The following is a 23,936-nucleotide window of genomic DNA, read 5'->3' on the forward strand; positions in this document are numbered from 1 at the left end:
CATGCACTAGTGTGTGGGCACACTTACTCAGACTCCGTGTGTTCCGCAATTAGTATGTGCACACTTACTCAGACTTCATGTGTTCCACACGCACTAGTTTGCACATTTACTCAGACTTCGCGTGTTCTGCACGCACTAGTGTGTGCACACTTACTCAGACTTCATATGTTCTACATGCATCAGTGTGTGCACACTTACTCAGACATTGCGTGTTCCACGCACACACATGTGTGCACATAGATTTCATGTGTTCCACACGCACTAGTTTGCACACTTACTCAGACTTCACATGTTCTGCACATATTAATGTGCACACTTACTCAGATTTCACATGTTCCACACGCAGTAGTATGTGCACACTGAGTTCTGTACCATCGCATCGCACGTGTCACTTCCTGTTTCCAACACCATGGTCAAGATGCAGAACCAGGTGGTACCATTTAGGCCACAGCTCACTCCTCCCCAGGCCCCATCTTAATCCCTGGCCGCCACGAATCTGTGTTCCGCCCTATAAACTTGTTTCCAGAACGTACTGTGAATGGAACCCTCTACAGTGCAACCTTTGACAGTGGCTTTTCCGCTTATCGTTGTTTCCTGCAGGCTCATCCTGGTGGTTGTGACCAGTGGCTTCCCCACGTCCCTTCTGAGGTGTCCACAGTAGGATGGCCCACAGCGTGTGTGACTGTCACCTACTGCAGGTTGTTGGGGGCCCCACTTCCTGCGTATTGTGAATAAAGCTGCTCTGAACACGAATGTGAAGGCTTCCGCAGGAACATGTTTTCATCGCTCTTGGCTGTACTTGCTGAGCGTGTGCTTAGTTCTGCAGAAGCTCTGCACTCTTGTCCAGTGTGGCTGTGTCCTGACATCCCCAGCAGTGCGGCATGAAAGTTTAGTCTCTGTGTCCGTGTCACATGTGCACGTATTGTGGTGGCATCAGCGTTTGATTCTTAGACAGGGACTTACAGTTTGGGAAATTTGTCTGGTGGCTACATGGAGATGAAGGATGCTCGTTGGGATCAAACACAAGGCCATCCGTGGTTATTGTTTGCGTTTTTGCTTTCCTTTTTGGCTTATAAATTGGCAGTGAGAACACTTCCAGGCCAGGGGCTTCCAGACATGTGCTGCACATTGGTCCGCTGCTGGCCGTGAGGCAGCGTCCCGGCATGCCACGTGACCCCACTGCCCCATCCGTGATGCTGTGGGCAGAGGCGGGCCAGCTGTCCTCAGGGCCGCTCAGCTTCTGCGTGTGGAGCTTCAGCTTCTGCTTCTGGAGCAGCCTGGAGCCTAGTATAGATGTCCCCTGCACGTCCATCTCAGCCCTCCAGCAAGCAGGGTCGGGCAGTGCACAACGGGCAAACCCTCCACCACTTTGGCTCCTGTTATGAAACAACGCAGGTGAAGAAAGCAGATTAGAAAAGGCTGTATGGGGTGTTTGATTTCAGCACTAATAAGGAGCACTCCAGTGCTCCTGCCGGCGGAGGCAGACGGGGTGCTGCCCCGGGAAGCACCAGGCTGCTCTCTTGTGCTCTCCTGCTCTGACATGGCCGTAGGGTCACTGGAAAGTCACCTGTTTCTCTAGATCACGTCCTCATTCCTGAAAAAGAGATAACGTGTCACGGTGTGATGATGGCCCTGTGGCAGGATCTCTGCAGAAACATGGTACTCACTTCTGTTAGGTTACATGCTAATCATAAGGGAACGATAAGGTTGGTGCAACGTCCCCATGGGTCCCGTCTTGGGCAGGTTTTGTCAGTCCTGCGCTGGGGACGTGGTCCTGATCTGAGCTCAGAGGGGCTCTTCGTAGCCTGCAGTGCTAGGCTCCTATGTCGATTAAAGAGCTGTCAGCTTTTTGGCTCAGTGTCACCTCTTCAGAGAGGTCCTCTTGAACCATTCTCTCTCAAACAATCACTGCTACCCCCCCGTCTGACACTCCACGCGGTGATCCTGCTGCTGTGTCTTTCTCCTAGACCCAGCTCCCCCCCAGGGGCCTCGCAGGTCACAGGCTGCGTCTTCAGCACCAAGGACAGAGCCGGGCACACAGCAGGCACTCGGCGTATTTGAGAAAAGGAACAGGAACAGGTCGTGGCTGTGGCTGGGAGCTGGGCCCGTTCTGTGGGTTTGCATGCATCACCCCGCTTGTTTCCCAGAGTGAACCTGTGCGTAGGGCCGATGGCAGATCAGGCCTGCGGCTCAGCCAGAGTCAGGAGAATGTATCGGTTTAGCCCCTCCGCACTGGGGTAACTGGGCTCGCAGCCAAGGGTTCTGACCCCAGAACACCGCAGATGACCCGGGATTGCCTCCCTGCTGAATGAGCGAAAGGAGCCACTTGTGCTCACGACACTGGGATTGGGAAGTTGTTTCGCTTGCTGGGAACATAAACACATCTTCATCAGAATAAGTTTGGAGACTGTTCACACATCATTCTGGTGGTAAATGTCAATGAACTGTGTGCTTCGTAGGGGAATTCCTCCTCTTGCAGTGATAAGGCTGCCTTCTTTCTCACTCACTTCCTCCATTCCCTGTTGGTCGGCTGTGCTGAGTGTGTGACGATCGTGGAAGACATGGTGGCCGGGGCTCTCCCTCCAGGTCTGTGGCTAATTCACGCCATCCCTGTGGGCGACTGGTGTGTAAGTGGGGTGATGGCGGGAGGTCTGACGTCTTTCCCGCACTGCGCTCGTTAGATTCAGTAGCCTCTGGCGCTCCTCTAGTGCCACATAGCTTTTTCTTCTTGCACCGAATGGTAACTCAGGGCCCTCTCCCCGCTCTGCCTGTCACACTGGAGTGCCTGGCACCTGCTGCCCCACCAAGGAGCCGCCTCACCTGCCACATGACCAGGGACATCATTCAGGGGAAGGCCCTGCTGGGGTGACGTCAGGCAGCCGACAGCTGGATGCCTGGGGAGTTGGGCTGAGCCGTGGGTGCTTTCACCAAATGTGATGTTTTAACCGTTTTCAGTGTATCTCATCCCGTCGTCTTTCAGGCTGTATGTATTAGCTGCTTTAAATTCTTTTTGGAACAAGTTGGGATCTAGATAAGTAAGTAAAAATTAATAAAATTCTACCTTATATATGTGGGTGCTGGGCGCGGGGCATGGGCAGCCCCCCACCCCACTCCCAGGTCTCCTGGCACCACACCTGCTCTGTCCCGTCTACACCAGCATCTTTGGAGCCGATGCTGGGAGGCTTCCGGGAATGTGACAGGTGAGAGCAGGAAGGCGGTGGCGACGCTCCCAGGGGACTGTGCTGTGGTGTCGTGTGCCATGCGGTTATGAGGGCGTCACTGTCACTGCTGCGGCGAGGTCTGATTAGCCCTGCACGGCGATCTCACGGCTCTTTCTCCGTGTCCTTTGGATGATGTCGAGGCTGTCAGCTGTTCGAGGTCCGCACCTTAGCTGTAGACTAATGTCCCTGCTGGCGAGAGGAAGCAAAGCCAACACCATAGAAAGTATGGGACGTGCCTCGTGAGGCCCATGTCCTGGTGCTGTAGCAAGAAGCACCGTACACATCGCCGTGTTTCGTGGACGAAAAGCTCTCCTTTGAAGGAAAAGTGAGTAACATCAGTAACCAGAAGCCCTCCAGGGATGGAAGTGAGATTAATGACAGCGGCTGCCACTCCTCTCAGCCCGGACCGAGTGTGGAGGGTTGTGGGGTGGCTGGCGTCCCTGCATTGGACATGCGGCTGTTTCTCGAATGCTATTCCAAAGGTTCGTGGCACTTGGACACTGGCCTGCTGACCTCTGCTCCCTGAGCCAACTGTTGGGGGAAAACAGCTCTTCGACGCAGGTGGAGGTAAATAGCTCACTGAGTGTCGGGCAGGCTGAGCGTGTGTAAGGACACCTGGGAAAGTGGGCATATCTGTGAAGCTTACTGTTAGAAAGAAGAAAAAGGGCACAAACCCTGGTGTGGAGACTGGAGAGGAAGCAAAAGCAAGAGCTGTAGGTGTGGGCCCACCAAGTACTCAAGTGTTTGGCCAGAAAAAGGATTTGGGCTCCTTTCTTTGTTTTTCTCCTTTTTAGTTCAGTGTAATAGTGCAGTGCAAACTGGCTGAGGGGAAAGTTACAGAGAGTGCATTCAAAGCTGTCCTTCACGTCTGCAAAATTGTCTTGAGGATAACGAAGAAAGTATGTTTGGAGCATCCAGAGGCGCTGCAATACTGATGACAGACATTGGCGATGAAGAACTGTCACTGAAGCTTGATCAGGTTTGATCGGATTCACGTTAGTGCTCCTTGGTTTTGCCCCGCCTGGATGCACTTCAGTGTGAGGGTTTACAAAGTGGCACCCAGAACTTGCCGCCTTGGGTGCTGGCTCACGACTGGTGTGTCTTTCGGCTTCCCAGAAGCCCTGAGTGGTGGCCGGCCTCCCCACCTTTATGCAGGAGGAGAGTCTCACGGTATGATTCTAGGGTGGCTTGACAATGCCTGCGCCCTTCCCATTTGGTTAAAGTCCATTGCAGAATGGGGAATGGTTGTCAGCTTCTCCCTTGCCATATACGAATGTTGTTAAAATTCAGTATTAGAAAAGGGATGGTGATGAGAAAGTAGTAAAATACAACGTGCAGAGATTCAGCCTACAAACATCTGAACACACGGTGCAAAAAGTGTAGCTCGTCATTTATATTACAAGAGAAATGCAGATCCTGTCTAAGATTTTAGTTCGCATTTCCATTAAATAACGTGGCTCAGAGTGTGTTTCAGTCGGTCACCTTGTGAGCCCAGTGGGTGTTTCCCTGGCGTGCCAGGCAGACAGACACGCCTGCGTGTCTTATGGGGGCCATTTAGAAGGCTGGATTTTTTAAGGTTCTATTTGTGATTATTTAAGCTTGAGGTTTAAATAATTAGAGAATTTTAAACCTGAAGGTGTATTCTGTATGTGACAATTTTAAACTGTAGTCAATTTTTCTAATACTGTTTAAAAACAGGGTGGGGGAGGCGACAGAAAAAGAAGAGGAGAAGCCAGAACTGCTATTCGGAATTGAGGTGGAATGTTTTATTTGAAAATATGTGATGATTGAAGCTGACTTTGAACTTACCGGGGGACCCAGGGAGAAGGTTGGATTTCCTGAACTTGCTGCTGTGTCAGGTGCAGTGTTCACGCTGGTCACTCGACTGGCTGTGCTCTCCATGTCTCAGGAGGGACCTGCTGCGAGAGAGTACCACCTGGGCCTGAGCTGAGACGGCCTTGAGAGGAGAGGCCTGTGGACCCTGGCTGGTGAGGTGGAACCCCGGCTATGCCCCGGCTCTCTCTGGGACAGAAGGGTGGGATGGCGGGGACTCTGGCACAGAGCCATGCTCTGGGAGGGCAGGCACAGCAGTGCCCACCGATGGCCACCCACACCTGCTCCGCCTTTGTGGTACCTGCTGGCCCCTGCAGCGTTGCCACCAGGGGAGGCTTGGAGGAGCGCAGGTCCCTGCCGGTCTCGGCAATTCGAGCCTTGAGTGTCCGCGCACGGTCACTAAACGATTCTTTCCATTTCTGCGTTTAGTGTCAGGCGCTGATTTCCACCGAGGCGCGGAGCGTGCACCTGGCTGTAGGTACTGATGCCAGCACCCACAAAAATCTGAGAAATACCTTACCCTCACGTCCAGCCTGTATCTGTCTGTTGCTTTTAGTCCGACTGTAAATGGAGTCATTTGGTTGATGGAGCTATAAGTTTCTCCCGGTGGGACACGTCAGAACAAACAGACTCTTACTAAGTGAATCATCCGGTGGCAAAACTTACACTTGTCTATCAGACGGGGTAGCAGGCGGTGCGTAAACATGATTTTGTCACTAGAAGTGTTCCCTGGGTCACAGCCACTGAGAGCTTCCTACCCACAGATTTGATCAGTGTGCCTCTTTGCTCATGCTGTAAGTCTTAAAGTCTTCCTTTTAGTCCTCGTGGCACTTGAAAAGCTGTCCTGTGTTCTGGTGTGAATTCGTGAGCAGGAAGAAAATCACCAGATTGCCGAATCTGTATGTTTTAAGAAATAAATGCATAAGCTGGGAACTCACTTACTACTTTCTTTTTTAATGGGTTTTTAAAAATGTGACTGGTAACCAATGACTGAATCACCAGTGACTTAATAGAAGTGGTCCTTTCTTAGGGTTTTCCCTTTCCAGTCAAACTTGATGAGTTTTCCAGGGGAGATGGAACAAGTGGTCTTGACAGCAGCATTCCTTGTGTATTGAAATCTGTTTTTCAGCCTTTTTTAGCTCTGCCTTCTACATGTCCTGTGGTGGGTTTCGTCCCCTTGGACTGGTACCATGTGCTGGTGGGTTTCCTGGCATCCCCACTTCCCACCTGAGAAGGCTGCGGGGAACAGGTGTGTGGGTGATCTCAGGCTGAAGGACTTTTAGGAATTTCCAATGTCTTTTGAGCTCTCCTCAGCCCAGGTGCCAAATGCAGAGTGTGAATCCTTCAATTTTAAATCACTTATCTGAACAAGAGGAGCATGTGTTTTGTCTGATCAGCATGAAACCTGCTAAATTAGAACCGTCATTCTTACTATTAGGGATCTTGGTAGAAGGTTAGATTTTTCATTTGGGTTTATTTACAGAAACAGCCCCTTGTGCTTTTCTGTCAGCGGTTATGAAGGGTGTGAAGCATCTATACAGTGGTACCTTGGTTTTCGAACGTAACCCGTTCCAGAAGACCGTTAGAGTTCTGAAATGTTCGAAAATAGCCGACAGCTAGGCCTCAGCATCTTGCACTCAGAGGAAGCCGCGTGACATGTTTGACTTCCGAGGCGTGTTCGAAAACCGAAGCATTTACTTCTGAGTTTACGGTGTTAGTAATATGAAATGTTCATCAATGGAGATGTTTGAAAACCGAGGTACTACTGTATTAGATACATGGTACTTTGTATATGTAAGTATCACTTGTTAACATGATTTTATGTCTTCCCAAATTCACCGGCAGAGTGTGATAAAGCAGAAAAGTGGATGATGTTTATGAACAAAGAAATAAACTTAGTTTAGAGTAGTACGTATGGCAGAAATCCTAGGTTATTTTCTTAGTTTATAGCACCAGCTTCATGGTGGTGACCCGGATACAATAGGATCTCTCTTTATTGCACTTTGCATACGAGTATACTCCAGTTATCCCGAGGTCCGGCCCCCACACTAATGGTCACAGGGGTCACTGCATGTAACCAAACAATGGCTGTTTCCGACGCGTCAACCATGGGGAGGTCATGGGACGCAGGGTGACAGCGTTGTCTCCACAGTGGGGGGACTCAGCGATCAGCCCCATCTGATGTCCAGCATTGTGTTCACACCAGTTCTGGCTGAGCGCCTCAGAAACGCTTTTCTGGAGGGAGGGTCTGATAATGTTATTCAGGTGCCTGGTTTTACACCTGGAGAAGAACGAGGGCCTGTGCTTGTTTATTTTGAAGTGTCTACGTGAATGTAAGTCCTGGGACCAAAGGGGAAAGAGGGTAGGTGAGGGGACTAAGAGCGGGAAGCCAGGGTGAGGTCATGTGACAGACGGGCAGGCGTGCTGCACACTGCCATGGACAGGGCGCCAGGAGTGTGACATGCTGACTACCCAGCACCGCAGGGCCTGTGGCCACCCCGCTGGGGCCAAGAAGGCGAACTCTCGTTTTCTGTATTTACTTGCAGATCCTCTCAGCCCGTTTCTGGTCTGATGGCAGCTTTTGTTTATTCCCCTTTTTGGGTGCATGTGGGGGGTTGCTTGCTATTTCTCATAGTGTTTAATAGTGAGCCGGCTCTACCTCACCTGTAGTGTTGGGTTCAGAGGACACACGTTCTGCCCAGAGCCTCCTCCAGACATGCGCAGATGCCAGCCCCGTTTCTCAGTGTTAGGGGCTCTCTCGTGACCCTTACGTGGGAAGCAAGGGTGTAAGGCAGCCTGAGGAGCCAGGATGTGTCCCTTCCTTGGGGCCAGTGTGTCGGTTTCTGTGTCTCTTCCTTTTAGGACATGTGCCAACTCTCTCTCAGTCCGCCGTGGTCCCCTGAGCTAGTTTCGGCCAATCCCAGAGGAAACATCCACACATTTTCTCGTTACCCAAGCACCGTCAGTGGCTTTCTCCTTAATCTTGTCGTTTTCTAGGCAAATGAACGGACTGTTAGTGACATAATTAATGTAAGTTTCCCAAGCACCTATTGCCTCCTCCCTTTTCGCTCTGGGAGCCTCTGGGCCATCCTCATAAGTGGCAGGGTGAACCCTTACAGCACGTAAGAGGCAGACATGCTCCCTTTCTCTTTAACTCATATAATTCAGAGATTACAGATTGAAATTGCCTTAGGAATGAACGGCAAACTCACAGGCATGCCTTAACTCATGTCCTGTAGTTGTTCAGAGTCAAGTTTCCAAATGGGCCAGTTCCTCTGTGAGGAAGAAAGTTCTTTAGTGTAGGAGAACCTTCCTGAGACACCAAGACGCTGTGTGTGACGGCTCGGCTCGCGGATGTCTGCGTGTTACGTTCCAAACAAAGGCGTGAGCTGTAGCTTCCCTACACACGTGTGTGTGTGTATGTGTGTGTGTGGTGTGTGTGTGAGAGAGAGAGAGACTCAGAACGAGTGCGACAAGCTGTGGAGTAGACTTCGGCGTCTTCCTCACTCACTCACCCTCATCCTTTCCTCATCCGCTTATTTTCAATCTTGGGTTAAAGTTCGTCCTCTGGGTCTGCCTCAGCTTTGACGTGCAGCTCCCACCACCCTCCTTCCCCCTGGGGTGCCCTGGGGCTGGAGGAGGAGGGTTGCCAGACTCAACTGTCATAAAAGCGAACCCCAGCTCAGGGCCTTGCCCACGGGCAGCAGCTCTGTACCCTGAGAGGAGTGTGACTGCCCGAGGTGCTGTCAGCAGGGCAAGGCTGTGTGTTTGGTGCACTCCTGCAAAAGGCAAAACGGTGTGATGTCTTTCAAGGAAATTAAAAATGCTAAAAATAACCAACACGACCAATGTTAGTGGTCCAAAGCAGTGTCCAGATCTCTTGACTGAACCAACAGGAAGAGGTCATTTTACACCATTACGCTGCCACACACACGCGCAAACATATACATGCATAACTGAAAGAAAAGCTTCACAGAAACTGCTCACTCTGGGGAAGTGCTGGCCGCCGTGATGTCATGGCCTGTCCCTCCGTGTGACGGTGCCTCTGTCCTGCTGGGACTCAGGAGCAGCTCTCATCATCCTGACAGCAGCCCTGAACGGGACAAGTCCAGCTCCCCGATGAAGGAGAGGCTCCGACAGGTTGTATGTCACTGGGCTTAGCTCCTAGGGACCTGAGGCATCTGATGCTGGGCTCAGAGTGGAGCAGACCAGGCTCTGACTTCAGTGAGCTGACAGTCTCGCTCGGGGCAGGCCGGGCATGGCCAGCGAAGGACTGTGGTGGTGAGGAGTCACCGTGGAGCAGCCCTTGCCAGCGGAAATGGCCTTGGTGGGAGGGCAGATGGACCTCGTGCCGCATGGCCCCTCCTTGTCATGTGCACGGCAGGCTTTGTTCGCGGGACCCAGCAGTGCGTGAGTCCTTCCACCACTGTGGCCCTTCACAGAGACAGGTCCCTGGACGGTCAGAACAGGGGCAGGCTGGGCAGAAGGCGCTCAAAACCCAAGTCTGAATCCTTCTCGTTGAGTGACTGTAAAACAGGGTGGATGTGACAGTATTCTGTGTAAACCTGGCATATGGCAGGTACTCAAAAATGTTACTGGTGCTGCTTTGATGAGGCCAACTTCCGATGCAAGTGGCACTTGAGCCGAAACTAGATGGCATTTCCATAAAACACCACCTTGTCAAGTTTCTCCATTTCAACAGCAAAGAGGCCCAGAGATGGGACCAAGCACTGACTGTTGGTGGCTGTGATGTGAGGTGACTGCAGAGACCGCAGGGAAAAGGAGGTGCTGGGGCGCTGTTTCCACACAAGAGCTGCAAGGAAATAATGAAGCCACGGCCAACTGTGGGTGAGATTGACGTAAACACAACAAAGCAGACAGACACCCAAACCAAAATTCAACAAGCTTCATTGGTTTTGTGTGCAGCGTTTGAGTGTGATTGACAGATGTAAAAAGTCACCACTGTTGCGTTCCCAGGAGGGGGTGCGTGCAGCTGGGTGCGTTTGCGTGAAGGTGAAAAGGGCATGCAGTTAAAGATGTCGTTGGAGGCAGTTGTGGGGCTGGGACCCAAGCAGGGCATGCAGGTGTGGCTTCGTGGGCGTGAATGGCGCCATCCCCGGAGGTGGAACGGGTGGGTTTTGGAGGGTGAGAACAGAGAGAGCGGATAGCAGGTGGACAGGGAGACTGTACTTCCTTCAGCCCTCGCGAGACCGGTGACCAGCAAGGCCTCTTCATAACGAGATCCTTTTGATGCCAGGGAGCAGACCCTCTCAGGGGTTCTGACATGGCCAGGTGTCACTCAGTGCACTGATAAACAGTCTTTCCCGTTTTATTTTTCATGCGTTACGGCATTACCTAGACGCCTGCTGAGAAGGAGCAGAATTCTTCCTTCCTTCACTCTTTCTTGCAGCACTTGTTTATTAAGTGCCTCTCATGTGCAGGTCACATCCTGTGCCGGGGGAGTCTGTGCTTGTGCAGGATTTAGTCTCCCAGGAAGCGAGCTGTGAGTGATGAGCAGTGTGCAGTGTGTGCCTGGGGCACTCAGGCTGCTGCTGGGACAGGACAGGGGCAGCCCTCGCGGGTCGGGACAGCTCCCTGTGGGAAGAGCTGTTTCAGCCCAGCCCAAGGATATGCCAGGGAGAAAGAGAAGGCGGTGCTCGGTCCGGGAGTCTTCTCTCTACCCTCATCTCGGGATGAGTCATTTTACTGGAGCGACTTGCTGTCCCGGCTCGAGCCCTGGCCTGTGGAGGAGCGGCCCTCCTCACTGACGTTGGATCGTGGATTTTACAGGCCCCTGTGTTCTCGTGTTCAGATCTTTGTAGTTCTCTCTGGACCCCTCCCCTCTTTGCCGTGACTTTCGTCCCCACCGACAACTGTGGCATTGCAGATCTGTGCCTGTTTAGGGAGTTGCCTGGTACTGCTCTCAAAACACACAGCCATCACGACTGCCTTCTAGAAACTCAGCAAGCCTTTTTTGGGCTGTTGGTTTCAGAGGCCACAGCAGCATAAGTCTTACCCGGTGTCTCCAGGGCCCATCCACGAGACGGTACACCCAGCTAACCCAAGTCATTTCTTAAAGCAGATCAATATTACATCCTGTGTTCTTTAGGCTTTTTTTGACTTCTTTTTGAATTATTTATAATTTCCCTTTTTAGATATAAAAAGTTACTTGTAAAGCCTCTTGAAATTCATTTGATTGTTTCCTCTGATAACATGGCTGAGAAGCATAGGCTTTCTCTCAGAAATACGTCCATGGCCTGTACAAGGCCGACGGCATGTCTGCTGCACCAGACAGGAAAGGATGAGTGAGCACAGGTTCCTGGAGGAAAGCCCTTGCCCCGTCCCCTTCTAGTCCTGGACCAAAACTAGCCCACGGTGGCCCATTTCCTCTGCGCCGCGGGGAGACACTGCAGTTGCCCATGCTTGTGTCTGAGGAAGACTGTTCTTTGAAGCACGCTCCTTCCTCCTAACATCTGTGGCTGTTTGATTTGCGTTCTGTAGCGAGCATGTGATTCCCTTTGGATTCTCTCCAACTTTGGAATTGATACTTACGCTCTGTGTGTGTCTGCTTCTTGCTAAGCACACAGAAATGGGGGGTTAGGAGGTGAGCTGTCATGGGCACCTGACGTTGACTTGCCACTCCGCGGTCCATGTCATACATACCCCGGAATGTACCGGGGCCACCGTGGGTGCGGCCCCGACTCTAAATGCTCTAGAAAGTGCCGGGGCCACCACGTGCTCCTGACGCCCCAGGTCTTTGGTGTCACCCAGGGAACACAACCTCCTCGTCACCTGGAAGTGGAGAGAGGGGGTTTCAGCTGGGGGCTGTCGCACCTGCTGCAGTGTGTGGGGGGCTGGCCTCTGGCGCCCCTTCCTTGACTGACACTCAGTGTGGGAGGACCTGCCATGAAGCATCTTCCACCCGCATCGTTCGCATCTGCCCGTCCCCACGGAGTTGTGCTGTATAACGGGGTGACTGCGACCCCCTCGTCTACGGGAGGACATGATGCAGATTCATCGCAACAGTGTTTTTCATGGCTTAGCTCAATTTCATGTTTTGAATTTTTGACTAAATTTAAAACTTAGCTACCTGAAATCTTAAGGGTTGCCCTTTTGAATAATTTGAGTTCTCCTAATCATTGCGGTTTGTTGAAGTCAAACATCAAAACTTAAAAAAATATATGAGATGGAAAGTTTTCTGAAACATACTTTGATATTTGCTACTTTTTAATTAGAGCTCACTGAACATGGAGTTCCACCGTGTTTCCAGACCGTGGTCGCAAACAGCTGCTCACACAGGCCGTAGTGCGGTCTGTAGACTGTTTCAAGCTCAGTTCAACACGGAATGCCTGGAGCAGTCACCTGGGCCCCCTCAGCTCCTCCCGCCCCCCTCCCCACTGTCGGCCTGTTGGCCGTGCTTACAGCTTGCCCTGTTACCATATTCCGGCTGACACAGCCCCTCCCCTGTCATAATACACAGTTTTGTTTTCCGTAGACTTACCAGTCCGATAACTAAATACGTTAGAAGTGTGGGCAGACCGAAGGGTCAGGGGCACTTGTGAGGGGTTCAGAGATGCTGAGATTTGCAACGTACGTGAGGCTGTGAGTCTCAGTGCGTGGAGTTTATTCAAAGGCCTTCCGAGCCTTTTGTCGTTGTGAGGTTGCTGGCTGTTTTCCAGAAGCTAGTGTACTGATGCTCGGCTGAATGCACTTTGAGACGGTCCCGTTTTGTATGCGGCACCTCCTCTTTTACCTGGGAGTCCTCACTCTTCCTTAGACTTCATGAACAGGTGTTGCTGAAGTGCCCTGTTTTCCAGACGCTGCCGTCTCTGGAGAACACGAAAGTGTTTTGGTAGATGGTGTACCCTCCAGAAGCCTTGACTCCTCCGATATCCATGACACCGAAGAAGGTACCGTGTTTGGGTGCCATTAAAAATGTTCGTGGGAAGGAAGGGGGCGGTCTGTGAGCTGTCAGCTTTGCTTCATTGTTCAGTGCTCCATCTTTGGCATCAAACTGGCTAATTCTTACACTGTGATTTGTTAGTTACATGGAGTCCTGCTTTCGGGGGTTTCCGTCCAGAGTTCCACGTGGCTGTGGAGTGAGACCTTCAGGCTGTCATCCTGCTGACACCATGCTGGGCAGTGACTGGCACCATCCTCATTGCCGTGGCCGGGCAAACTCCTCTTCCGGCTTGTGTGTGTGTGTTGGGGGTGGGGACGTGCGTAATTATAAGTGAGATCTGCTGAGGAGCTCGGTAACCAGTCGGAGCTCACTGCCCCTAATACATAGTGTTGTGGACTCATTCTTTTGCCCCCTCTCCAATTTCATATATTGCAACCCTAATCTCCAGGTGTTTAAATTAAGAGGTGGGGCCTTTGGGAGGTGATGAGGGTGGAGCCCCCAGGATGGGACTGGTGCCTTTATCACAGAGAAGGAACAACTTCCTCTCTGCTCTCCACCACATGGGGACAGGGCGAAAACGTGGCTGTCAGTGATCCGGGAAGAGGGCCCCCCAGAAGCCGGTCAGACTGGCACCGCTCTCGGACTTGCAGCCTGCAGACTACTGGGTAAGCCCCTCAGCTGAGCTGTCGGTTACAGCAGCCAGGCCGGGGCAGACAACGTCCAGCAGTAGTGGGTGTCCTCTGCCAGGGCAAGGTCAGGCGCTGCCCTTCCGCCTCTCTCCCTTGGCTTCCATTGTCAGTTGTGTGGACTCTATATAAGTTTACCTGTGAAAACAGCTACCAGGGGAAGTGTGAGCTTCTGGCTCTGAAGTGTCTTCAAAATTAGAATTGGCCGTTCTCTTAATAGGAGCAGCAGATTTCAGAACCAAACTCTTGGCATCTTCCCAGCTATCTTGTTTTAATTTTGTTTACTGGATAGTGTGCATTTTTCATTGTTGATATTAGAAAAGGTACAGTGAGCTGTTTGATATAGGAGTGATTACCTGTGGTCACAGTGCTATGAACGTTTTTGTGCGTTTCTTAAACTGTAAATGAAAAAGCAACAGTGGTTTTGAATTGTATTGATGTGGTGATTAAAAGTATTAATAGCTCCATTGAGAGTCTTGAGAAGATGGCACGAGGGCAGTGTACCCGAGGGCAGTCACAGTGAGTTCTGTTTGAAGAAGAAATAGCAGGGGTCTTTATCGATGGCTTCGGTGGCTGGCGTGTTAGAGTACGTGAAAGGAAATTGTCCTCTTGATAAGCACGTTAAGAATTTCATCAGACACAGAAATCCACACTTGTGACCAAATGGAGCAATTCTTGATCTCCTCATGGTTTTCCCCAGGGGCGGTGTGATTTCTGGTGTTGGTCACTTACTCAGTTGGGATGGCTGTGGCTGCAGATAATGGGGAACTCGGGCTCACATTCACCGAAACATAGGAATGATGACATCACAGCAGGGCCGTGACACCCCCTGCTCTGCCCTCCCCTCTCCCCAGTGCGTGGCTGCACCCTGCGGCTGCTGAGGACATGGCTACAGAGGACGCAGCGTGCCATCCAAAAGCGGCGTCTATTCTGTGCCCTTTCCCACCCCACTGGCCAGGATCGGTCAGCTCTCGGTCCCTGGGAGGGCAGAGTGGTCCGTGTCTGTCAGCTTACCGCCATAGCACACACCGCGGACTGGAGGCTTACATGGCACACACGTGTGTTTCTGACAGTTCTGGATGCTGGAAGTTCGAGGTCAATGTGCCGGCATGGGGGGTTCTTGTGAGGATTGCCTTCCCGGGTTACAGATGGTGCCCCCCTGCTGTGTTCACATGCGGGGTGGGGGACTCCCCCACTCTGCTGTCAGCCCTTCCGAGGGCATGGAGCCCATCGTGGGCCCCACCTCACAACCCCACGTAACCTAGTCACCCGAAGGCCGCCTTCTAGCACCAGGTGGCCTGGGGGGAGGACACTGACATGCAGCGAGCCGGTGCTGGCGGCGTGTGTCCCCGTCCTGTTGTGATAAACAGTACCCGTGAGGGTGGGTAGGAGGAGGCCGTACTGCTAGGAAGGGTTCGGGAGAGAGCTCTTGGCCCAAGTTTGGGCATCTCCTCAAATGTCCCTAATATGTGGCACTTCTCCTCCCCTCAGTGTCACGTGGGAGCCCACAGGAGACGGGAAGAGAGTCATCTCTCTGGCAGACAACCACATCCTGCTGTGGGATTTGCAGGAAAGCTCCAGCCAGGCCGTGGTAAGTGATAAGAACTACACCGGTTCCATGTAACATTTTTTTTAATTGGACCTTTTGGCTGAATTCAGAGTACAGTTCTTGATTCATATATGTTTAGAATGTTGACATTAATTATGAAATGACTAATATCCAAAAGAATTGAGTGATTGGCTGCTGCAGGTGACAGTCGCTTGGGATTGGGCCTCAGAGACGTGTACAGACAGGACACAGAACCCTGAATGTTGACACAACTCCCCCCTTGCCATAACATGTCCAAAGGAGGCAGTGGGATATCCAAAAGTATGTTCTTCTGCCTCAAGTATATTGCCTTTTAATGAGGGGATTGTCCCAGTCTGTCCGGTAACGTCACCTTTCAGGTAGGTACTGACTTCATGGTGTGGACTAGCTTTTTTCTCTCTGAGTGAGTTATGACAATGACGGCCGACTGGGAGCCGGGGGCCGGCCGCTTCTCTTCCTCTCACTCCCGTGCATGCACAATCTAGGTTCTAGTCGTCAGAAGCGTCAGCCATTCCTGCACACGGGTGTCGGACCACTGCCCTGCACGGTGGCTGTGTCACCACCCGTCAGGTGTCCACTGTCACCTCTAGGGCCCAGTGACCAGGGACGGGAACAGCTGGGTCGTCACATTTCCTGGCTGGAAGCTGGCGTCTCTCTCAACAGGCCCATTCACTCTCACACCTGTTTGGTATTTAGCGCTGACTTTCTTTGGAACCAATTTTGCTTTCAAATATTTATCGCTTTAAATACCTCGTCTTTCATAGAGTAAATACTCTGATTGGTATAAATTTTTTTCATTTTTGGGTCCTTAAATGGCCTCTTTTAAAATACGATTTTTACATGCATTCATGATTTCATTGCTTTTGTTTATGTCAAAGTAACAAATTGAGAAAGAAAAATCAAGAGATTTGAAATGAGGAAGCTTTTAATGCCCCTCATATCTGGGGGCTCATTCCTGGGGGCTCATACCTGGGGGCTCATACCTGGGGGGCTCATACCTGGGGGGCTCTTACCTGGGGGATCATACCTGGAGGGCTCATACCTGGGGGGCTCTTACCTGGGGGGCTCATACCTGGGGGACTCATACCTGGGGGACTCATACCTGGGGGGCTCATATCTGGGGGGCTCTTACCTGGGGGGCTCATACCTGGGGGGCTCTTACCTGGGGGGCTCATACCTGGGGGGCTCTTACCTGGGGGGCTCATACCTGGGGGGCTCATACCTGGGGGCTCATACCTGGGGGGTTCATACCTGGGGGCTCATACCTGGGGGACTCATACCTGGGGGGCTACCTGGGGGGCTGTTACCTGGGGGGCTCATACCTGGGGGGCTCATACCTGGGGGATCATACCTGGGGGACTCATACCTGGGGGCTCATACCTGGGGGGTGAACTGCTGTGTGAAGTCGAGGGGTTGGAGAGTCGTGTCTGCTGGCCAGGCAGCTTTCCTGCAGGTCATGGCTTGCGTTTGGGCCCACATGCTCATTAAATGTCCCCTCATGGAACTGACAGCATTCAGAAAGCCTGTCCCCACCCCCGTGGGTTGCAGAGGTGGCATGGACAATGGTTTGTCATCAGTACGTGACACAGAAGTCAGACTTGAAAATATTAAGCGCCTGTTGAAGTTTTAAAACTCCTCATGGGCAGAAGGGCGTCTCATAGCCTTCGATGGGAAGTTAAGAGTCGGCCTGTTTTCACAGCATATAAATAACATTTAAGGAGAAATGATCACTTTCTTGTTAAATTAAAAAAAACAAAAAACATATCTCTGTATCATGGAGTACAATGCAAAGTTCACCCAAAGTTTTAGGAGAAAATAGGACACTTGCAGGAAACTCAGTGCTTGAGATTGTTCCCTACAGGTCTGGGGGTGGAGACACTCATCATGTTCCACCTTCTGGGGGGCCGGCGGGGGGGCCAGTGGGAGGGTCGGTGGGGGGGCCGGCTGGGGACTGGCTGAGGACTGGCTGGGGGCTGGCTAGGCGTCCGGGTCAGAGTTGGGGGTAATCCTTCTCTGTCAGAAAGCCCACCCTTCTCCCGCCCTGTCTCAGTAGGGTATTCCCGTGACTGCATCCTGACAGGAGGAAGAAGAGCCTCTTGTTGAAAGGCTGACCCCTCGGGCTTGGGGGAGAGTGGGGTGCAGAGCTCAGCTCCTGGCCCAAGGAGGTGCCGAGCATCCACTGAGCTGTGCTGCAGGAGGACCCCCAAAAGGAAATACAGCCTGGTTGCTCGCGGGCGTTAGAATTCTGCAAGCTCCCCTGGCCGCGCCTTCGCAGCCCGTCCTGCACCGAGCTGTGCACGTCATCAGACACTCAGTCATCTCGAAATGATTTTATGGAGGGTGATTAATCTGTAACTTATTTTCTGCGGAGACCAATTTAGTTTTCTCGCCCCCTCTTTTATCTGCTGTCAGCACTTCTGTCAATACCACTTTGTGACCCTCTGCCGTAGCGTTTAATACTGAAACCCTGCTATCGATCCCGGCTGGCTTCACACCCAGCTCCGTAATTTTTTTTTTTTTATTGTTTGAGGATATTGCCTTCTGTGGTGGATCTAATCTTATGCTCACTGCATCATTACCCTTTGCAATTAAATTGGAGGTTCTTTGCCGTTTGTAACCATTAGTGAGAGCCCGGGGGAGGGAGGCCTGGAGGGGTGGCTCCCGGACCCCGATGAGGCAGAGCGGACGCCCCCGTTTCCATTTGTGCTCATTCATCTCTAGGTTCCAGCAGCTTCCACTGGCTGTGGAAATAAGTGGTTCTTTCAGGATGCAGTGAGTGGCAGCGCCAAAGGAGAAAGGTGGCCGCGAGAACCCGCCGTCTCTTCGTCTGTCCACACAAGTGCAGGGGCTTCCCGAGACGAGCCCCGGGTATCGCCCGGGGGGCCAGGGCCCGAGGCATTTACTTCCAGGGGCACCTCTTTGAAGGCAGAGGCTGGGCTTCGAGGACACAGCGTTGTCTTAGAAATCGTCTGGTCCCGGGTTTCACGTAGACCCCGGGGGAATCAAATGCAGGCATTGGGGGCAGAGCCAGGACGGACAGGAGCGCCTTGCCTGCAACTAAGTCATGTCCGCTGTGTGCGGAAACGTGAACCGCGCTTGTTGTTTGGGGACAGACAGCATGGCACACGGCAGGGACACGCCCTGGGGGGTGCCGACATGCGGCCTCTTCCTCCTTCCTGATGCTCCCTTCTTTGTTCTCCAAATGCAGCTCAGAGGAAAGGACGAGGCCCGTCTAGTTAGTTTAATCCCCTTAATTCGTTTAGAACGTGAAGTCCAAAGCCTGACAGGCTGGATTCAAATGTAGGCCTGCTGTTTACCAGAAGCCAGCCACGGGCGAATGCAGGCATCCTGGGTGCCGTTCTCACCTGGATTCCAGAGTGCCAGTTCCCACGTGTCCTCATTGTCTCAGGGACGTGCCTAGCCCTTCGGTGTGGTGACACGACCCCAGACACCGACCTCCTTGCCAGTCTCCCTCGCTGCTCGGCGGAGCTGGACAAGCAGACGTGGGTGGAAGTGGTCTCTTCAGCGCCTGGACACTGCCACTTCTCTTGCTCACGTTGCAGCTGCTAGGTGTGGAAATAGTGTGTGAATATTCCCTCCCATTCTCTTACGTGCCTTTTCATCTGCTTGGCAGAGTGTTTTGCAGAGCACAAGTTTTTCATTGTTTTAATAGACTGTTTTTTAGAGCAGTATTAGGTTCCCAGCAGAATTGAGGGGAAGGCACAGATTTCCTGTATCCCCTCGCTCTCCCCACAGTTGCCCGACTCTCGGCATCCCCACCAGATGGGACACTGTTCTGACCACGAGCCTCCTTGGACACTAGTCGTCCTCCTTTCCCCCGCCGTGTGGTATCTGAAGGTCTGTGGCACTAATTCTGGAGAAAGGCCCTGGAACTCTAAATGCCAGGTCAGTGTGGGTCGGGCCTGTCTGTGCATCGGTGCTGGTGGCCATGCTGAGAGGACACGGGGTTTTACCTGGGTCCCCAGGACCCCTGCGAGGGGCCTCGCACAAATGGCACACGAGCTCATGAAATATTCCAACAAACTGTCCCCTCACCAATTTTAGAGCAATCCCTTTAAAGAAGGACACAGACTGGGGTCATGTGTGCCAGGGGCTTCTGAGGGGACAGGGCCTGAGTGACAGGCCTGCTTCCATCCCACCTCCCCATTGAGGCCTCCTGTCACCGTGCCCCCCACCCCCCGGCCCGGACCTGCAGCTTAGCATGCGAGTATCTTGAATGATCAGTAACATTTCAGCCTGTGAGGGCAGCTTTGATTTTTGGAAATAGCCAAAAGTTATTTGGAGCAAAATCTAGTGAATAAGATCGTTAACCAAATTTTGTAAAGCTGGTTGGTGGAAATCATGTCAAAACCCTATGAAAACTGGTTTTCTTGTGAAACTCATAAAGAGACATTCCAGAATATTTTCAGCATTGGCTGCATCATTAAAATCAGTAGAACCTTGAAAGCCGTGGTTTTTAGACCACAGTCATTTGAATTTATGTTATAGGACATTTATTTTTTTAAAAAGCCTTGATCTTTAAGAAAATACTGAATTTAGTAATTTACTAAGTTGCATATCCTAATAACATGGCATAACAGCTACATATATATCTTTTGATTTTGTAAATATTGAAGACAACTAGTGTTTTTTAACGATCTAGTTAGATCTTGGGAAAAAAATCATTAAATACAAAATGGCCTCTGGGTTGGAGTGTAGCAAGTGAATGCTTGTTTCCCAAGCTCTCAAAAGACTCCTTTCTGGCAATTGAGAGTAAATAGTACATTTTAAAAAACCAGGCCTATTTAAGAAAAAGCAGCTGCTAAGCCTGGGGGCGGGCACGGGGGTGGGGATGGGAGTCTGCTGGGCACTCCCCGTGGGCACCAGCGCCGATGGCTGCCGTGGCCAGGGGCTGTGTAAAGTGGGACGCGTGACAGGAGCTGGGAAAACAGAGATGTGGCCTCTGCCTTTTGGTAACTGTTTATCCAGCTGTGGAGTTTGTAGTGCATAGATGATGCCTTTAATTAAAATTTTCAGTTTTTGCTGGAATAGGCTGGGGTAGACATGGGACAGTGGGCAAGGCGAAGCGAGTACCAAGGGCATGCCACATGGGAGGGAGACACTGAGGCAGCATTCTGAGCTTCAGAATCAAGTCCTGTTTCTGCCGGTCATTGGCGGTGTGACCTCGGGCAAGCTGCTTGGCCGTGCAAGCCTCAGTGTTCACATGTGTAAAGTAGGGACCATTTTCCACATCTATAAAGTAGGACAGTTTAACAGTGACATTATGTGAGGACAACATCCCCCATAGTGTAGGGTATGGCAAGCAGTTAACATATGTCTGTTGGCTGGGTGCGTGGGTCGATGGGTGGAGGGATGGATGGATGGATGGATGGATGGGTGGATGGTGGCTGGATGGGTAGATGGAGGGATGGATGAGTGGTGGATGGATGGATGGATGGATGGTTGGATGAAGGATGTGAGGGTGGATGATGGATGGATGAGTGGTGGATGGATGGATGGATGGATGGTTGGATGAAGGATGTGAGGGTGGATGATGGATGGATGGATGATGGATGGATGGTTGGGTGGATGGTGGATAGATGGATGGATGGATAGTGGATGGATGGATAGTGGATGGATGGATGGATGGATGGATAGTGGATGGATGGATAGTAGATGGATGGATAGTGGATGGATGGATGGATGGATGGATAGTGGATGGATGGATAGTGGATGGATGGATAGTGGATGGATGGATGGATGGATGGATGGATGGATGGATGGATAGTGGATGGATGGATGGTTGGATGATGGATGGTGGGTGGATGGGTGGGTGGGTGGGTGGGTGGATGGATGGATGATGGATGAATGGATGGATGAATGGATGGATAGTGGATGGATGGATAGTGGATGGATGGATGGGTGGGTGGGTGGATGGATGGATGGATGATGGATGGTGGATGGGTGGGTGGGTGAGTGGATGGATGGATGGTTGGATGATGGATGGATGGTTGGGTGGATGGTGGATGGATGGATGGATGGATAGTGGATGGATGGATAGTGGATGGATGGATAGTGGATGGATGGATGGGAGGGTGGATGGATGGATGGGAGGGTGGACAGATGGATAGATGATGATGGATGGGTGGTGGATGGATGGATGGATGGATGGATGGATGGATGGATGATGGATGGGTGGATGACAGATGGTGGATGGGTGGGTGGGTGGATGGATGGATGGATGGGAGGGTGGATAGATGGATAGATGATGATGGATGGGTGGTGGATGGATGGATAGTGGATGGATGTATAGTGGATGGATGGATAGTGGATGGATGTATAGTGGATGGATGGATGGTGGATGGATGGATGGGTGGATGAATGGATGGATGGGTGGGTGGGTGGATGGATGGATGGTTGGATGATGGATGGATGGTTGGGTGGATGGTGGATGAATGGATGGATGGATGGTGGATGGATGGTGGATGGATGGAAGGGTGGAAGATGGATGGATGAGTGGGTGAGAGGATGGGTGGGTGGATGGGAGGGAGGGTGGTTGGTTGGATGGATGGGTGGGAGGATGGGTGGATACGTGGATGGATGTATAGTGGATGGATGTATAGTGGATGGATGGATGGTGGATGGATGGATGGGTGGATGAATGGATGGATGGGTGGGTGGGTGGATGGATGGATGGTTGGATGATGGATGGATGGTTGGGTGGATGGTGGATGAATGGATGGATGGATGGTGGATGGATGGTGGATGGATGGAAGGGTGGAAGATGGATGGATGAGTGGGTGAGAGGATGGGTGGGTGGATGGGAGGGAGGGTGGTTGGTTGGATGGATGGGTGGGAGGATGGGTGGATACGTGGATGGATGTATAGTGGATGGATGTATAGTGGATGGATGCATAGTGGATGGATGGATGGGTGGATGAATGGATGGATGGGTGGATGGATGGGTGGGTGGGTGGATGGATGGATGGTTGGATGATGGATGGATGGTTGGGTGGATGGTGGATGAATGGATGGATGGATGGTGGATGGATGGAAGGGTGGAGGATGGATGGATGAGTGGGTGAGAGGATGGGCGGGTGGATGGGAGGGAGGGTGGTTGGTTGGATGGATGGGTGGGAGGATGGGTGGATACGTGGATGGGTGGTGGATGTTCTTCTCCCAAGAAGGGAAGGTGCGTGTTCTCAGCGGGTCCCTGTTGTCCTGGATGCTGGTCAGCACGTGCATTTTCAGGCTGTCGTGTGCTGGGTGCTGCGCTCTCCAGCTGCATCCCTCCACCAGGGCTGGTCTCCGGAATCTTATGCCGAGATCCTTCCTGAATGTGCCGTGTACCACTCATGCGGTGGAGTGGCTGCATTTTGCTCATTAGAAGGTGTGTTCTTTTGTTCCCATCTGGCATTAGTTCCGTCTCTTCAGAGGGTTGTGGGGTGCCTTTCATCATTCCTTCTGCCTGGGAAGCACTGAATATTTCTCTTTCAGGCTGAAAAACATTACCATGTCACCGCACCCTCTGGAGCTCTTGCTGAGTTCTGTCTCCGTGTCACCAAGACACTAAAAACCACAATTGATTAACCTTAAAACTCACAGCGCGCGGCTGCTGAGGAAGCCCTCAGCACTGACGGTGCGTGTCTTCCAGGTTGTCATTACAATTTACCCTGCAGATGCCTCTGCCCCTGTGGGTGTGGGGTTCTCGACGCCTTGGCTGGTCATGCGTTAGAGTGAGTGGAGGGGCAGAGGCAGCAGAGTGACATGGAGTCACCTGCCCTCTGCGGTCTGAGTTCCCGTCTGTGAGGTTGGGGGCTGGGCCAGGCGCTCGTGGCCACAACCGGCGTTCCTGCTTAGCGTGCCGTCGTGGGCTCTGCTGTTCTCCAAACGTGTTGCTCTGTTCTGGTTTCCACCCCGGCTCTGAGCCTCTGTCCTAGGGCCCCCCTCGCCTTTCCGTGTTCTAGGCACAGCCAGGCCGTCTCTGCGGTGCTGCTTCTGTCCTCCAGCAGTTTGCATAGGACCCTGTGTGTCCCAGACACCCGGCTGCACATCCTTCTACTTTGCATTGCAGTGGCTCTTCTGTCTCGTGCTCTGTCACCGCCTCACCCAGAACTGTGTGCCTACAAAGAAGAATGCAATGCGTATTGTTTGTGTGGAACAGTCCCCCTTTATCTTTCTATGACAGAGGTTTAGTAAGTCACACGTGGTCGAGGTAATGACGGAACAGGTATTTGAACTGAGGTGTCACAAACACGCGCCCCAGCCTCCAAGGACATGGGTTCTGACTTCTTGTGGGGAAGAAGGCAAGGTGGTTGGGTGGTCAGGGGGCTAGGCCCAGAGGACCTGGGGGGCACGTGGAAGGCTCCCCAGAAACCTGAGAAGGCATGTGTAGCAGTGTCAGCTTGGTGGCTCGGGGAGTGCCAGTATGGACTGCTCTGCCACAGCAACCCCGGGCGCCGGCCAGCAGCTTCCTTGGAGACGGCAGTCACGTTGTCAGCCGTGCAGGGGGTGCCGCCTCCCCTCTGCCCAGACCCGTCATCCTCCCTCCCGTGACCTCAGGCCCTCAGCCCTGTGAGGGGAACGTGCAGGCTGGGGCGTAGGCTGGGCTGTGGGGGGCCGAGGCCAGAGGCCCTTCGTCAGCACAGCGTGCTGAGTCAGCAAGGCAGGAAAACGAACTGGTTTGGAGAAAGATTTTCTGCGAT

The 23,936-nt window shown here is 52.2% G+C and overlaps 1 protein-coding gene and 1 long non-coding RNA gene across 4 annotated transcripts in view; both read left to right on the forward strand.

Annotated features, from left to right (window-relative positions):
• Window positions 1-23,936, forward strand: part of EIPR1 (EARP complex and GARP complex interacting protein 1) — a 101,003-nt gene that overhangs the window by 69,030 nt on the left and 8,037 nt on the right. For all 3 annotated transcript variants that reach the window (XM_033125348.1, XM_033125349.1, XM_033125350.1), the window contains one exon: window positions 15,135-15,234. In XM_033125348.1, the coding sequence (XP_032981239.1) occupies window positions 15,135-15,234 (100 nt within the window). The remainder of the gene's footprint in view (window positions 1-15,134; window positions 15,235-23,936) is intronic.
• On the forward strand, window positions 7,812-13,331 carry LOC117033265 (uncharacterized). Its single transcript, XR_004424866.1, has 3 exons — window positions 7,812-8,015; window positions 12,872-12,964; window positions 13,099-13,331. It is a non-coding gene; the product is annotated as an uncharacterized LOC117033265 (long non-coding RNA).

Source organism: Rhinolophus ferrumequinum, chromosome 13 (assembly GCF_004115265.2).
Source record: "Rhinolophus ferrumequinum isolate MPI-CBG mRhiFer1 chromosome 13, mRhiFer1_v1.p, whole genome shotgun sequence".
Taxonomy (NCBI): Eukaryota; Metazoa; Chordata; class Mammalia; order Chiroptera; family Rhinolophidae; genus Rhinolophus; species Rhinolophus ferrumequinum.